The sequence below is a fragment of the Antrostomus carolinensis genome, unplaced genomic scaffold (genome assembly GCF_000700745.2).
Source record: "Antrostomus carolinensis isolate BGI_N321 unplaced genomic scaffold, ASM70074v2 scaffold4418, whole genome shotgun sequence".
In the NCBI taxonomy this organism is placed as follows: domain Eukaryota; kingdom Metazoa; phylum Chordata; class Aves; order Caprimulgiformes; family Caprimulgidae; genus Antrostomus; species Antrostomus carolinensis.
The window spans coordinates 15,059-32,760 of NW_010332136.1; the positions used below are offsets into that span (position 1 = coordinate 15,059).

General features: G+C 39.8%; 1 protein-coding gene across 1 annotated transcript in view; it reads left to right on the top strand.

Annotated features, from left to right (window-relative positions):
- The window catches only part of ANKRD55 (ankyrin repeat domain 55), a 45,640-nt gene that overhangs the window by 6,382 nt on the left and 21,556 nt on the right, over positions 1 to 17,702 (top strand). The window contains exons 3-6 of the mRNA XM_029086319.1: positions 1,677 to 1,807; positions 3,872 to 3,981; positions 7,300 to 7,360; positions 10,953 to 11,081. Of these exons, the coding sequence (XP_028942152.1) occupies positions 1,677 to 1,807; positions 3,872 to 3,981; positions 7,300 to 7,360; positions 10,953 to 11,081 (431 nt within the window). The remainder of the gene's footprint in view (positions 1 to 1,676; positions 1,808 to 3,871; positions 3,982 to 7,299; positions 7,361 to 10,952; positions 11,082 to 17,702) is intronic.

Sequence of the window (17,702 nt, forward strand, 5' to 3'; positions counted from 1 at the left end):
TCTTTCCCTGTGTAATTGTAAGATTTTTTACTTGGATAAAAATAAATTGTTTTATTTAACTGTCTGTTATCATCAGACAGTATTATGAATCTATTTTATCTTCTTTAGAGAGAAGCTGAGAAAATGTTGTCATTTCAGTGAATAAAACTAGTATTTTATGAAAGCCAAATGCTATACATTCTGCACATCTCTAGAGTAGAGGGTTCCACTTAAAAAGCATGTGTAAAGACACAGTTTTAATGATTTTGTCATGTAATTTTTTGCCAGTGTTTGTTGTACAATGTGCAATGATCTAAATGATCTGTTGTATCTATGAGACTGTGCTCCTTTTCATTTTGTGTTCAGATTACTATTTAATGTTATTACAAAGTGCTGTCCATTGATGTGCTTCTAAATGTAAATGTTTCTCAAGTGAATTAGAGCCACAGATCTCTGGAAGTTTCTCTCAGGAAAGACTGTTTATTCAGAAGTATTTTTTAATTGCAGTTTCTTTTAAAGGATCCACATGAACACTGTCTATTCTAATCTTCACCAGTTTTTGTGAAGTTACCAAGTTTTCCTACACTGTAGACCAGACAACATAACTATTACCTTTGAAAAATCTATTGGTCAGTAGGGAAAATGCTTAAGCAAGCTAAAATGCTCTAAGTCCAAATCTTTAATGAGAGAGGGACTAGGTATGAAGGGGAGTGGGTGGAGACAGACTGATGAGCAAACTGAAGTATTTCAGCTCCAGAATAAACTTGTTTACTAGCTTATACATACAAATGTGACTAAAGACCAGTCTTGCAAGACAAAACATATGGCTCATATCCTGCACATATGGCAGAGTCTGCATAACCTCAGGTTGAGTAGCTCAACAGTCTCATTGAATCTAGTGAGAATAATTACTCTTCAGTTGTGTCTGAAGTTTTTAGTAATCTTGTAGTTTCTAATATTCATGTTTATTCCCAGCTTAGTAATTTTAAATTACTTTGGCAGATTCTGCATGAAAATATCCTACTCTTATTCAGCACTTAACAGAATGGAAGGAAGAAGAAGCAATTCAAAGATATCATAATACTTCATTATGAAATCTGAGTATTGGATTTGAATGTAGATTTCAGGGTTTTTCCAGCATAGAAATTGTTTGCAGAATATAAAATAAATTCTTATGACAACAGAAAATATTCTAGACCAAATCCAGACTTTAATAAGTTGTTGTCCACATAAAGCGTCAACTCACAAACCTACAACTTTGCACGGGACAGGGCTTGATTTCATAAAGCTTTTGACTACATAGAGACAGAATGAAGCTAGGGTTTGAGAAAATCAGCCAAGCACCATCTGGCTGGTAGTCACTTTGAAGAATGTCAACCTCCAAAATGGTGTACAAAGCCAACAGTTCATATTGGGAGCTTGTCAACAGAAAAACACTTTTCCATCCAGAAGTAGAGTTAATGAGGCAAGGATTTTGCTAATGAAGTCATGCTGGTTTTAAAATCAGTGGTCAGTCACTGGAATAGCAGTTACTTCCTGCCTGCAAAAAGCTCATTACAACTTTTGGACAGTTGTGAGAGAAAAGATTTGTTAATTTGCCAGTGCTCAGTGCTAACATTAGCAAATAAGAAAACACTTCTACCTTATAGCTTTGACAAAACAAAAATTGTAAAAGAATGTTTGGCTTTCTTCCCCAGGTTGCACACCTTTGATGCATGCTGTGTCAGGACGCCAGGTTGACACAGTGAAGCTTCTGTTGAAGATGGGAGCCAATATTAATACTCAAGATGCTTGTGGACGTACCAGTTTATCTCTGGCAACTTATCTGGTATCAAGACTTGGGGGAGAAGGATGGAAAGATAGATGGAGTGAAAGGAGTAAATATGCAGACCAAATAAGATCTCTGTTTATAGTACAGAAAGGAAAAAAAAGTACAAAACATTTGTTCTAGACAACAGTGAGATTGGAAACTTCACTACAATGCAAAGCTGGAAGCAATGATTATTAGAAAAGGATCAGGACTGCTGTCAGAATGTCCTTTCTCTTTCAGATTGTAAAATCAGTGCATGGTATGGTGTCCTCTCACCAGATCCAGGGTCCTGTGTGTGGTTTCAAGAAAGCCATTTGTTCCTGTGCACTGGAAAGTCCCCTCCTGTTCTTAATATGCAGATTACCTGCTTCCCTCCCACTGTCAATATCAGATTTTTAAGCTCCAGAGAGGGCATTCCTATCTGAAATTCCGGTGGTATCCTGCACACTGCAAGAGCCAGGGCATTGCTTTTTTCACTACAGTGCTGGACCTTGGATGGCCAGGTTAAGAACTTAAGTTCAAGGTGCTGCAGGTGAGAGTGCAGATACTCAGATCATAAGCAATCCAATCTCCCAGTCAACCCACATGCAATTGATAGTAGGGGCAGACATCCCACTGAGAAGTTTAGGAAGGGAGCTGCTCTCTGTCTGAAGCATACAAGGATGAGACTCTTCTCCTTAGTCTTCTGCTCCTCACTGGAAGGAATTCAGGATTCAGAAAGAGGATGAGGACCAAGTTAGTTGGGCAGAGGGGTTGACCATGGGCTTCCATTATTAGTTGGGCAGAAAGGAGGAAGGAATGTTCACACCAGCTGCACAGTATGAGTTACGGGTGGATGACCGCCAGTTCATTTAAACAGATATTGTGGCAGACTAACTAAATCACATCCCTTGCATCTAGTTTCTTCCTGCAAATTCAGGACAAAAACAATGCTCCTGCTCAGCTATGCAATATTCAGCCAAAAATCAGTGTAGAAAATAGCAAAACAAGCAATCTCATTCAGTGCAAGGAGAATGCCTCACTTACTTGAGAATAAGCATTTCCTCTGCCAGATTTTTAAAAAATCCCATAATTAGTGTCATGCTCCTTTTTTCCTTCCTCATTTCCCAGAGGAGAAAAAATATTTTTTGGAAAAAAGAAATTACTGGAAAAGATTTAAACCACCCAGGCTTCAAAGTTTCCATTTCTGTTTCTGTGATGGTTATGATCGGACTTTTAGAGAGTATTTGGGTGTCATGTCTGTCCAGAGAACTGAATTCAGCGCAGCTCCATAGTCACAATTGCATGCAGAATTCAGTGGTCTTGTATTTCTACTGGGTGCTGCAACAGGGGTATTCTGATTCGATCTTTCTACATCTTTTCCCTATAAATGCTGGTAATGCTGATCTGATGTAGCTCAGACAGGAGAAAATGGTCTTTCTTGATCGCCTGCGGAGTTTTGCACAAAACACTTAAACATATGCTTGATTTCCCTGGGATTTAAGATGCTGAAAGACTTATGTAGTCACAACCAGATTGTTTACTTGCTTTTTTGGTAAGGTGATCAATAGAAGGTTTTGGTCCAAGAACTGATGAATCCCATCTGTTCTGGTGCTGTTTCCAGTCTAACATGGTCAGTAATTCAAAATTCTGTGACAATGTTTATAACACCACACTCTAAGGCTTTTTCCTACTGAATTGCCATCCCTGCTAAAATCTCATAAAGGAAATGAGAAGTGCTCGTGTTCTTGGTTTAACCTAACATAATTAAATCCACATGCAGGAATATGTGTAACATTTGCTAGTGATACAGGAATTAGCAGGCATTTAATCACTGTTTACTCAGTCAGTACTTGCCACAGCTGCAGAAGAAAACACAATGCAGTGTAAAGAAAACACCTTATCACAGAAATGAATGACCGAGCTAGTCTGAGACAGACCACTCTCAGTGACGAGATACCTGTATTGGCGAAATACAATACCAGTTACCCTGCTGGCAGAAACAAACAGCTACAGTCACATACAGATGCCAGAACCACCAAGCAAAGATCTGGCCTGATGCGTTTCACTTTCGTCTTTGACATGCTCTGATTTCTTTTTTAGGGCTGGCTGGAAGGCTGTGTCAGCCTGCTCAGAAATGGTGCTAAGCAGAACATACCCGACAAAAACGGGAGGTTGCCACTGCACGCTGCTACCGCAGAGCCTGACGTAAGGTATGTCCCAGGCTCCAACAGCACTTGCTGGTTGAATCCTAACAGGTAGTCACCTACACAAGCTACCCAGTCCAAAGAGGAGCCAGAGTCAGGAAGGTTACCTGTGACAGCTACACTGGTGACTTGCTCCTTTGTTTAGTGGTTATCATAAAGGAGGTAGAGAGGAGGAAAAGCATTGTACAACACTTGCGCAACAGAGATACATGGCCAAGTAGGTTTAAGATCACAACAACAGGAGAGGAAAAAAAAAAAAAGTAAAATAGAGGTTGAAACCCTACGTTTCCCCAGACCAATTACCTTACTGCCACCTTCCCACAAGAAATATTACAAGAAGCTCCTTCTCTGAATTTCTCCTCTGAGTAGCATGGCAAACGTGAGAAAAGTTTTCCACATAACAACCTCTCTGAGAGCCCCCACTGTAAAGGGGAAGCTGAGGTTTGGTGCACTGCCTCATTTTAACTACTTTTACTGAAGGGGGAGTAACAACTACAGAGTGTCTTCACAAGAATTCTTAAGAAAGATCCTCTTTGTCTCATTCCAGCCTGTGATAATAAGAAGGTTTAACAAATTTTGGTTTGTACATCTGAAAAAATTAGCTTCAAAAACTTCTAAGTAAATAAAGTCTGGAGGGATAGGAAGATATTAGAGACAGGTAAAACATTCAGTACCTACAAAATGTTCATGTGACTAAACCACTGAGTCTACAGTTTTGCTGCTGTCACCATATCAGACCAGCCCCCACCTCTGCATTTCTGCTAATCTTGCTCTCCAGCTTTATTCATTTTTCATGTTATCATTGCTTTTTATACATCATTTGGAGAGAATAGTTTGAGGTTTCTGGAAAAGTATAGGTCACTATTATTAAACAAAGCCTCCACAGAAAGAAGAAAATGTTTGTACAACACTGCACATGCTGCTACTAGAAAGGAAAGAGTAATCTACTTTACCAGCAGCACACAGGGTTCCCTGAACATTTTTCACATTCTCCATGGATACAGACAGATGTTTGCTCTGCACAGGAGTTTACCAGTTGCTCAATTCTTTTTCCTCTGTCTTCTCACTGGCTTTGCCCCATGCCTAGAAGACATACCTGAAGCACTGAAAGGGAGACATTTTCATTGTGCTCATTGTCACTCTCTTGAATCCCATGTCATTGCCAAAAGGGTATACGCAGTGGCCAGCTATTAAATGCTTTTTCAGCCAAGTTTGAAAGCTGGCAGTCCGCTGCTACAACCCATGTGCCTCCAGCATATGGATCACATAGAAAGACAGAGAGAGTGATCAGCTAATTTATGTATTGATTTGATATTTGATTTATGTGCTTCAGTGCATTCCACGGAGCCTGAGAGGTGGAAACAGAATCCATGGACTTCCTGATCTATGCCTTTAAGACATCAGAGAAATCTCAGCTGCATGGCTGAATAACTATATATTTAAGTGGTAGTACTTATGTTGCCATAATGGTCTAAGGATATAAGTGAACAAAAGTTTGTTGTTGATAGAGGTTTTACACTCAAAGAATGAGATTTCCTTCATATACTCTGTGATTAGAATTTCATTGATTATATTTGAAGTACAGAATCATGTATCAGATTATAAAACTGTGTGATAAATGGGTTTTACAAGGAAATTATGGTTATCTCACTTTCCTTCTGCTCACTAGTCCATTTTTACCCAAACCTGGTTTCAGATACTGAATTTCTGAGATTCTGAGTCATTATGCCACAAAATATCTCTTCCCTTTTACAAATTTCTACCGAACTAATCACAGCAATCCTAAAATATCATTATTTTCAGAGTTCCTACAGTATGACTCCATTATGCCATTGGTTCTGTGATTCAGAAAAGGAGGTGTAACACCCCTTTTCTACAAGAATTTATATCCACATACAAATGAACTCAAAGTCTGTGATCTGACCAGTCTTTACCCTGTAGGGATATTCCAGTTAGAAAAAAATAAAATTTGAAATTCTGGCGCCTGAAGAAGTTGTTACCAATGGATAAGTTTTTCACCCGCAGAATTGCCCAAATCATCCCTAGAGCAACTGTAAATGTCTTTCCTTCAAACAATTTATATTATCTAGTTGTTTAGTACTGGAGGAGAAAAAAAAAAAAAAAAAAAAGTACAAATATGTCATGCAACACACTCTCAACTTGATCTGATCCACACACCTAACACACAATTCAGTCTAGAAAACATACTGGAACTTGTTGAAGATTGTCCAGATGAAAAGGAGCAAAAGATTTTTGTTCAGTCTCCTACACATGGGAACCAATGCATAGTTGTATAAATTTATCTGTGCATTATCTGTACATTTATCAGAGTTTCCTCCTTGACACTTCATTGTTTTTTAATTACCTTGCAAAACAGCATGTCTTTTAAATGTTTTGAAGGTTTTAGCAAATTCACACCTTCAGATGAGCCACAGATTTGCATTATGATCTTACCTAGTGTTCCACTAAGGATATAGCTTTCTTTTTGCTGGAAACATAAGAACTGTATATCCATGTTAGGATCAATGCTTTTTGTTATTTATTACAGCTTGTGACAGGATGGTCCTTTTCATTCCCATGCTTCATCCATGTACATAATCCAAACACTTAGCATCTTACTATAAAACACAACCATTTTTGTCAAACCTATAGTGATTTCAGAACATCTTCATAGGATACCAAACGGAAAAGAAAAGAAAAATCCATGCAGTGTTAAAAATATTGTTGTACTTGAATAGTATTTCATGCAACTATTTTATTGTAACTGTTCCCTCCATCAGAGGGGAGTGTTTGTAGTTTGATATTCTATAAAATGTGAGCCAATGCATTGCTATATTTCATACCAGAACAATGACCCTATTCCAGCAGACACACTGTAAGGCCTTGTAAAATACTATTGGCTTGTGTGTCTGTAAAACAACTTGCACACAAGAGTTAAGTAGAATGAAAAATCCTTTTAGAAACTCATCATTAGCATTTCTGTTTGTTTAAAACTTTATAAAATAGGATGACAATGAATTGCTAAGCTACCAAAAACTACACACATGTATAGTATTACACATTCTGATTCTAGCCTAGCAATCAGCACAAGAATTCCTCCTAGTGAATCTGCTTTTAATTCCCAGCACTAAACTTCTTTTGTTACAGTAAGCCATAAAGTACCATTTGCTTTTCTTGTATGACAAAGCTCAGACCTAAGATTCTGACCTGTGCCGTCACTAATACTGATTTTTCCTGAAATAGCATGTTTTATTTCTCAAAAAATGACAATTTTTCAGGTTTAGTCAGGAGCACAGCACACTGATTATGTCATTGCTTCTGCAGGCTTCTGAACGTGCTTCTGCAGCAGTCAAATCTTAGTGAAATTAATCACCAGGACAATGAGGTGAGTGATCTTGTGTTACAAGTCACAGTCCCAGGCTCTGGAGGCATACAAGTCATCCTTTTCAAAAAAAGACCACTGTACTATCAATTTTATTATGAGACTATGCACTAGTCAAACAGTTCTATATCACTTTTTCTGAACTCTACAAAGCATTATCTCATTTTTCCTACTATGTGTGATGCGCCTTTAGGCTTGATAAACCTTCTCCATATACTGCCAACTATGAGGTACTTCAAATCAGTCTCTTAATGCACTTGCCAAGACATTACTTGCTTTTGATTCTTCTGAAGTTAGACATTAGACTAAATCTTCACCTTTATCAATTGTCTCATCATTAAAATACTGTTCTCAGGAAAAATATTGGAAAAATGGTACTACACAGAACAGCCATGCTATCCTGTGATCCTTGAAGAATGGTGCCATACTTATAGATAGATAGATAGAGAGAGAGAGAGAGAGAGAGAGACATAGTGTACACAGGAGAGTGTTAACTTCTGAAACATATTCTTCTCCAAATAGAGAAGCCAAGACACAAGAGAGACTGGATATCTTTTCATATGTTTCTCTTCACTCTTAACAAGTGCTCAAGGATGTGTCTCTTCTCCACAGTGCCAGAACTGCCACAGGATTGTTAATTTTCCCTCTTCCCATGAAACTTCCTTATCCACTGGGTGGTTTGCAGACCCTGCTCACAACAACCTAAACCAGATGTATGCTTTTTCTTGGTGTATAATTATGTTGCTAATAAATTGCATGGAACCATGGATTATAATTTCAAACCATAGTGTTTTGTTGCAATGCATCACTACATGCAATTTGTAACTTTTAGTCCAGCTGACTGACATTTGGCATTGAGAAGATATTTGTTCAAGTGTCAGTACTTTGCCCTGAATATTCATGTTTTCTGAAAAATGTGGAACCTGACAAATGGTTGCAGCTAATAGAGCTGTTCTCTTGGCATAAGTAAAATACTTCAGTTTTCCCATCTTATACTTGAGAAAAACACCCCAATGAATGCATGAATGCGTAAACAATAAGAAATACATCTGGAGGTTTCATAGTTTCCACAACTGTGGCTTTCTGTGGGTTTACTTATGAAGCCTGTGAGATGACAATGTGAAGAAACGTTCCCTGAAAAAGCCTCTAATCTGGGCAAAACAAGAGTCATCACAATATACTTCCCACAGCCATTTCTTATTTTTTCTCTTTTTATGCCCCCTGTTGCTCCTCATTTTTAATAGATGTGCAATTGTTTTGCTGTCTCACCTTTGATATTATATTCTGCTGCATCTTCAGCTTCGACAGTTCTGATATCATTCCCATGCTTCCTCTCACAAAGAGTAGTCGATCTACAGATGCCACACAAGGGTGGTACCACTGTGCAAAAATCAGATGGGTGCGGGCTAGACAACCATTGCCCGCTGCAGCAGCCCACACATGTGAGCTGCCGCTGCAACCAGCTCAGTGCTCTTTGCTCAGTTGGGTGCTACAAAAGGACAAATGGAATGTATGGATTATTAGAAAAGAAATAAAGAATGAAACAGGATGCAGCATTATGCTCTGTCTGAATCCCTGATACACCCACATCTTGAATGTCAGCTGCAAGAGTAATCTGAAAAAGAATATACAAGAAAAGGAACAGAAAAAGACTAGAAAGATGGTTATAGTTATAGAGTAGCTTCCTTTCATGGGCAGGGTAACAACTAGAACAAACTAACTACAACAGGACTTCAATCTTGGCAACTATGTCAGAGGGATGATATAATACAATGGCATCATGGCATCATAAATTACATGGAAAAGATTAAAAGAGAATTATTATTAACTGGTTTTTACATCTAAAATTATGGGGATGACTACAGAAATTATCAGGCAGCAGTTTTAAAGAAAATGAAAACAATTATTTTTTCAGAAAATGCATAATCATATGTGGAGATCTGGATGTCATAGGAAGTGTTTGGCCTGATTAACAAATGTTAGGTGACTGTGTATCATCAAGCCTTATTTCTTATATTTTCTCCTTACACATCTGCTTCTGATCCCTCTGAGCTGTGTCCCGGAACTAGACAGATATTTGATCCCTACTCACAGTTCTCGCACTGTTATGTTACAGCTGGCTTTGCTGGTTACCACAGTAGAAACAGAGAAAAAGTTGATTTTTCAAGGACTTTTTGTCCATATCAACAGTTTGAGAGTGGATGACAGAAAGCTGTCCTGGTACACTGTAGCTTCTCCTCTTTCAGTGATTTTTCCTGCTCTCCAGAACTAGGAGTGGCCCATTTCCCACCTGGAAAACACTTCCCTGAAGCCCCACTTCATAGCACTAACAGATACTAAGTGTCCCTTGTGTCAAAACCTTGGTCCACTGGCGTCAATGGCAGAGTTCCCATTAATTTCAGTAAGGGCAGGATTTTGCCCTTCTTTTTGGTTTTACAAAACAAAAACCCCCATGATTAAGTTTTGCAAACCCTAACTAAAAACAAAACTGCTCTTGTTCAACTGCTCTATTTTGTCATCACCTGTACTTAAGACATCTAAGGACTTGAAAAGCCTTATAAGGTACCTGATGAGTGAGGGAAATTAATGTTGGGACATTCAGGCTTTTAGTTAGAAAAGCATTGCTAACAACTTCCACTATTAATGCACAATAAGCTGTCTGCATCAATGTTTTAGACCTCATACTTTACCTGAGTTGTTGCCAATTGGCTTTATGGGGTTCTATGACAAGTTTTAATTTCTTTTCCATTTTACATTTTTTTGTTTTTTATCATTTTGGAAACCAAGCAAGACCCTTGAAATGCATTTTCCCTGGTAAGAGACAGTAAACGGCATCTGCCCAAAGTAAAATGTTACCACATCCAAACGTTACTAGCAATTTTTAAGAAACACATTGAATGAGTAACTTTATACAGAAAATATTCAATATTATGGATGTAGAGTAAAATATAAGTGTGTATAACAATACTGATGAAGGTGCAAATACAGGCCATGAATTCTCTGATCTACCAAGACTGACTGGACACAGCTAAGATGGAATGAAAATGCAGGTCAACTGCTTATCATTTGTTTTTGTTTTCTCCCTATACAGTAAATATGAGATGTTTATATTGTGACTTTTTTGTTGATATCACTGAGTCAGTTCCTTAACTTGCTCATTAGTGCCAGCTCGAATACTCGCTTATAATATTTATTTTGGATCAAAGATAAGACCTAAAATAAACATCACACTGTGTCATGTCAAAACACAAGTCTAAACCAGGCTTTTCTTACAGGATCCAAACTGAGCAGTGAGGAACCATCTGCCAGTCATCATGGTCATGACCACGTATTATTTATAACAGGCTATGGTCACATACCAAAGAAGCATCCGTATTTGCATCCATTTTCTGTAATAACTCCAAAAAGCTGATTGCTTCATTGCCTCTTATGACTCCACTAATTCAGTAGCTGTTACTAATTACTCCAAATCAAGAGGGAGAGGGAAGAGCCTGTCAGTCTCAAATGGTTTCAGAAATGTCTAGCTTATCTACAGAGACTTGAAGGATGATGCTGTAAGTGATGATTATTTGCTCTTTGGGTTTGTGGCTTTCAGGGAATGACTTCACTCCACTGGGCTGCTTTCCACAACAGGCCCCAGCACACCCAGACTTTGCTGCACAAGGGAGCAGACCTGACTCTGGTGGACAAAGACTTCAAAACAGCTCTGCACTGGGCAGTACAGGTGAGCCACGGCTGCGGTTCCAGCAGGCAGTTTTTTGAGCTGAGCTGGCTATTATGATGTCCCAAACATTCCAAAAGCAATTATTTTGGCTGTGGAATGAGGAAAATGGATGCTAGGAATGCTCATTAACAGCCCCAGCATTTCACCAGTGAGCACAGGTCAAGGATCCAATATTTTCTTTGGAGAGCAAGGCCTTTGGGAACAAAATAATGTCAACACAAGTTAAATCATATTTAAACATTTATAGTTGTGGAATAATTAGATGAAGGGTTGTGGCCCTACTGCTCTGGAGATTAAGGAAGACAAGGAGCCAAACGCATTTCCTGTTGAGCTGTATGTTCCTAACTCCTATGTAAAAAAAAAAATAAATTGCTAAAAATTATTCAGGCCATCATTAGAGAAGAAAAACATACAGGTTTAATGTGGCATTAAACACGGCATTATGCAATTGGTAGTAAATGCTCTAAAATACAGCATAATTTACTAAATTATGCCTAAACTTTACTGCAGAAAACTTCCCAGATTAAATTATATAAATATATTTTTACTTGCTTACTTGACATAGCCAGTTCCGGTATCAATGTTCAAAACACCTGCACACAAGAGAAGCAGAAATAGAACTTGCACAAAAATCCAGTAACATTTTCCTACAACGACGAAATATTTGCATGCTCACCTTTTGTTCTAAGTTCACTCATTTTAAAAAAGTGTCAACAAAGAAATTTAAAAGCTCTAAAGTACCTCATACTATATTTGTAAATGAGTAAGGACATCTAGAATGAACAAACTGTTTCCTTCAACCACAGCCTCAGACAAATGGTTCACGTACAATAGGCTTGACTTGTTTTTCTGAAGTAGCAGAATATTTTGGCCTTTGCAACTGGTATTATTTTAATGTTAGTTTTATTGTTCTTTAATCCTAATCAGTCTGAAATTGGGCTACATCCCTTACTATTTTGCCTTAGGAGACTAAAGGTATCTACTGTAAAACCTGTTGTACATTTTTACTACACTTACTCCAATGCAGGATGCTTTCAGTGGCAAATCTCTGAAACCCATGCAAGCTCCTGCAGGCTAGGCAGTGGTCTGGATCATAGCTCTGGGAACAAACTGTCTCTCAAACAGAAAGACAAAAGGGAATCCCCTTTGTATCAGGATCCTGAGTTCCCCTCATACCTTAATCTTTCCCTGATTTTGTAAATTTTATTTTTTAATTCCACCTTTAACTCCTACCTCCACCTTTCTCTCACAAACATACAGAATAACTCTTGAGAAAGGGGGAAATTAAAACTGCACAAACCCCACTTGGTCTCAGGTGGAAACAAATCACAAATCCCTCTTCCTTGTCCCTTTAATCTGCTCCCAGGAATCAGAGGACACATGTAGGATGACCCTCCTTTTTGTTCTTCTTGAGAGACTCCTGCTATGAAGCCTTATAAATTGCTTCCTCCATTCACATACTTCTCCATTCTCTGGGTCTAGAATGGGTAGCTAAAATACCAGAGCATGGAATAGATTTGTTAATACTTCTTTTAGTCAAGCTTGGGCAAGAAAAAGTACTTCCAGCCAGTGCTCTTTGCTGTGCTATTAGGCCCAGGAGAAATAGATACTGTGGACAGGCACGACTTCCTCTGCTATGACAGAGAGTAGGACAACAGCTCTGCTGGATTATTGTTATGTCTAATAGCCTCCTCTATGGCTGCTGTAAAGGGGATATTTTTCCTTTAAGAATTATATTAATATATTCAGAGCACAGGAGACTCACAGAGCTCAGGCCGTACCAGCTGCAGGAGTTTTTTCGGCTGAATAGGGCCCTGTGTTTCATTTCATTTTGTAAAATGCAGCAAGGGGAAGACCAGGCACTACACAGAAATGTGTTTCAGAAGTTGCAGGAAAGAGGCAGCTTGCACACACTGGGCTGAAACACAGAGCAGGACCACATAAAAACCATTGCCTGCCATTCGAAACCAAATTCTCAGGCATGTTTCATATTAAACAATTGTTTCCAGCTGGCTGTTTCAAATACCGCATGTTTGGCGCTTGGTCTCTCATCAGACAAATAGTGGCTGGGGAGTCCCAGCCATGTAACTAGACAGACTTTGCACACACCAAGGTCTGCTCTGTGGAAAAGCTCAAATCTCCTGCTGCTAAAGTTCATACCATCAGCGCAAATGTGTCACATCGGTGTCAAAACCAGAGAACATTCTGGTTTGAAGTGACAATACCTCATGTTACATTTTTTACATGTGCAATTATTTTTAAGAGCTTGTGCAGGCAAGGCTCTACTGAAGAGTCCCAGGAGGTATTTCTCTCCCTTCACTGCAGACAGCAGTGTAATCGTAGTAATAAAAAGGTAAAACACCTTTTTAACAAAAAAAAAAACTGTTAATGTACACTGGAACAAAGTGTAAAGCTGTTCTAACAGTTCTAGATAATGGTGTCATTGAAATCCTAGCAAAATATACTATATACTATACAGTATACACTATCACGCTACATACTACTGCATCATAATAGTATTAGTAGTACCTTGGAAATAGCCTGGGAAGATTTGGAATCTTCTTGCATTGTCTTGCCAGTTGTCATGGTTTTTGCCAGAAGTTTCTTTGTCTCTTTCTTAAAACTCTGGCTCCCAAAGTCATATGATTATGTAAAAATATCAGCTTTCATTTAAAGAATAAACAAAGAATCAAACAAAGATTTCTTCTAAAGTGAAGAAATGTAGACCTCTAGGGATAAAAAGAAGGCAGCTAAAAAGAAGCAATTAAAAATAATATTCTGCCATGTGGAGCTGCACTTACGATTTTTTTTATAGGTTGATTCGCAGTGCAAAGTTTCAAAAAATTACTAGCCTACATATTTTCTCCCTAGCAACAATGCCATCATTTCATTCTCCCATTTCCTGAGAGCAACGCAAAATATCTTAAACACATTGTAAAAGCAAAGCATAGGCAACTATTCATTCATGCTTGGCTGAGCGAGCGTAGCAGCCTCTCTGTAATAACTGGGAAGGTGAAAGCACACTGAAAATTCAGGATCTCTAAGAACAAGTCTGTTGGTGCAGGGCATCTCAAGGACACAGCTGGCCACCCAGCCAAGGCAGAGGAAGGGGCCAGGGAGGCAGCTGTGGCTCAAGGCCAGGGTCTCTCCCAAAAGATCTCTGCACACCTTCTCTCTGCCCAGCACTCAGTTTTGGTTTTGGTTTTGTTTTTCTGTGGGCTGCCTACAGTGGAAGAATTCAGAGAGACTTTCAAAGACTTCTTAAAACTTAGTAGGTGTTTCTCCATGGCAGACGTGTTTGTTGGGATTAGGCCAGAAAAGATGCATTTGCTAGGCACATTCAATGTCTGGTTTCAGGTAGATTTCTTTCAATGCAAATTGTACTGTTTTTCTCGTTTCATGCAGTTTTCTAGAGACAACTAGAAACAGAGGGTAGTGATTTCTTTTTTTATGACACTAAACTTTAAGGACAATTTTGGCTGCGAGCACACAAATGAAAACCAGATTAAATTGGCATTTTTTAAGCATATCTTTAAGAAATCCCTTTCTTGTGTGGATATTGTCATTCCATCAAAGGTACAGCTGTTGCTTATGGAGGCTGGAAGGTTGCATAGCAGAAGGGTTCTACACAGTGAGCTGGCAAGTTGCAAAACAAGGAGGAAGAGAGTTTGCTAATATTTTTAAGTAAGAAATAAACATGCTTCAATACCATTAGAAGCTTTTTACAAAAGGTGCCCTAAACATATGTGACAATGTCTGCAATAACAAACTAAATGTGCTTGAGTCTCGTCTCTGGCACAGAGGCCAACTATCACAGGACAGCCTGTGTCCCTACTGCTAAACTCTCTCATTCTCTAAAACATGATGGTCATATGCAGAGCACTTACTGGGAATGGTCTGTGACCCACGCTAGCTCCTGAGCTATGTCCAGGAACTGCTGGGGAAAGTGGTGACTGACCCAAGCCAAAACCCTTCCCGGAAGGATATTCAAAATTTTACAGTACAGACAACCAAGTTCTGATGCTCAGGGATGTTCCATAGTGCTACTTAGTTTTTTATATAGCTGTAACCTAGTTCTCCACTTTCATTTATGTCAGTTTATACACCAAAGCCCCTTTTGTGACTTCTATGTGGTACAGCAGTATTGATATACGAACTCATGAGTACAACCAGATCATCAGAAAAACTGCCTTTACTTGAAATAATTGACTCATAAATTTTAAGTCCTTCAAGTATGAACATGCCATTGATAATGCAATTATTCATGCCAATCAAATTTCCAAGGAAATCAATTGCAGAACTCCCGCTGAGCTTAGTAGGAATTTGTCTCAGGCAAAACCTGTAGGTAAGTACAGGATAATTGCCAGACCTCTTCCCAGCACACAGTCTATGTGTAACTCCACAAGCTGATGCCAGAACATGAGTAATGTATCGCATTGCAATAATTGCATTGCACTTTTTGCATATCTGTAAGTGTCCTGATCTCCTATGCCTGACAAAAAGGCACTGTAAGACAAATGTTTCCATTTCTCTGATAGTAGTAAGGAATAAATCCTTATTCTACTGCAGAATAAAAGATGGCCTATTTCTCAAAGCACATAAACAGCTCATCCAGAGAAATCAGTCCTTACAACAATGTACAAGCAGGGAAACACTGCCAAGTAATTTTAGTCATAGCCATAGTCATTTACACAGTAAATCACACGCACTTATTATAGAAGACTCCAAGTGAAAATAAATTCTCAGAGATATTTGGACAGTGTTTCATGCAGTTTTTTGTTTGGGCAAAGAGAGGGTAAGAGAGGCAGGGACATATGATAGCTATACAGGTATGCCTCCATGACTGCCTTTGTCATTTGGTAGCTTTTTCCAACACCCACTAAGGCTGCTGAGAGGATAAACATTTTAAAAACACCAGGTCCTCTGGCCATACATGGCCAGAGGCAGCAGTGCTCTGAGGACCACAGGACAAAGTATCCTGCACAACAACAACACACTCTCTTTCCAAGAGTACCACAAAGTCAAGCCAAGCTGGGTCACTCTGAGTCTGCAAGCGACACTGTCTCAGTGGGTGTCTGAGGCTGAAGCACTGGGGATAGGAGAAGACAAATGAGCTCCTCTTTGAGCTGGCTGAGACTCACCAATGTAACTAAAGCGGCGTCAGTAGAGTTGTTGTTAATTTATACTGGTTTGCCATCAGAAACACACCCTGTGAAGTGCCTGGGCTGCATCCAGGCAGCTTCTGGCAAAGTTTCCTTATCAGGAGGAAAGCTGAAGATGGTATTACATATTGTTCCTTTCTTCAGCACAAGACCTAGTTCTCTGTGCCCTCAAGGGACAGAGAAACCACAGGGTGCTTTGAATATTTGCACTGGTTCTCCACTGCCAACACAGCCATCTGGCAGCCAGGGCAGGGCAGCAGTGGAGGTAGGGTGAGCATGCTTCCATTCCTCAGCTTTCCTGAGTCTGGGGTACAGAAATGGGATGCTGAAAGTTCTTAACAATGGGAGAAAGCTCCTATGTGTGCATATTTCTTCAGCAACCCAAGCTGCCAGCTTTATGGACATTTCTCACTGCACTGTTTGCTGCAGAGTATAAGGGGCCGTTGTTATGTCTCTGCTCTTCAGTTTGGCACTCTCCACATTTTAAACGGCAGACACTCTCCACATTTTAAATGGCAGACACTGCACCTACAATAAGATGGAGATATGTTCTGATACAGCCTTAATATCTGACTCCAACCAGACATATCCTCACAGTTGATGGAACATTATGTTTGTCTTGCCCTGATTCCTGGCATTCCTCAGGAGTCAGTATTGGGACTGGTGCTGTTTAACATCTTTGTCAGCAACATGGACAGTGGGGTCAGCAAGTTTGCCGGCCATACCAAACTGTGTGGTGCAGTTGACAGGCTGGAAGGACGGGATGCCACCCAGAGGGACCTTGACAGGCTTGAGAGGTGGGTCTGTGCTAACATCATGAAGTTCAACAAGGCTAAATGCAAGGTCGTCCACCTGGGTCAAGGCCACCCCAAGCACAAATACAGGCTGGGCAGAGAATGGATCAAGAGCAGCCCTGAGGAGGACTTGGGGTGCTGGTGGATGGAAAGCTCAAGATGAGCCAGCAATGTGCACTTGCAACCCAGAAGGCCAATAACTATATCCTGGGCTGCATCAAGAGAAGCGTGTCCAGCAGGTCAAGGGAGGGGATTCTCCCCTTCTACTCTGGCCCCACCTGGAGTACTGTGTCCAGTTCTGGAGCCCCCAACACAACAGAGACATGGGCCTGTTAGAACGAGTCCAGAGGAGGGCCACCAGGATGATCCCAGGACTGGAGCACCTCTCCTGTGAGGACAGGCTGAGAGAGTTGGGGCTGTTCAGCCTGAAAAAGAGAAGACTCCGGGAAGATCTTATAGCGGCCTTCCAGTACCTGAAGGGGCCTGCAATAGAGCTGGGGAGGGACTTTTTACAAGGGTAGGTAGTGACAGAACAAGAACTAATGGCTTTAAACTGGAAGAGGGTACAATTAGATTAGATATTAGGAAAAAATTCTTTCCTGTGAGGGTGGTCAGACACTGGAACAGGTTGCCCAAGGAAGTTGTGGATAACCCGCCCCCGGGAG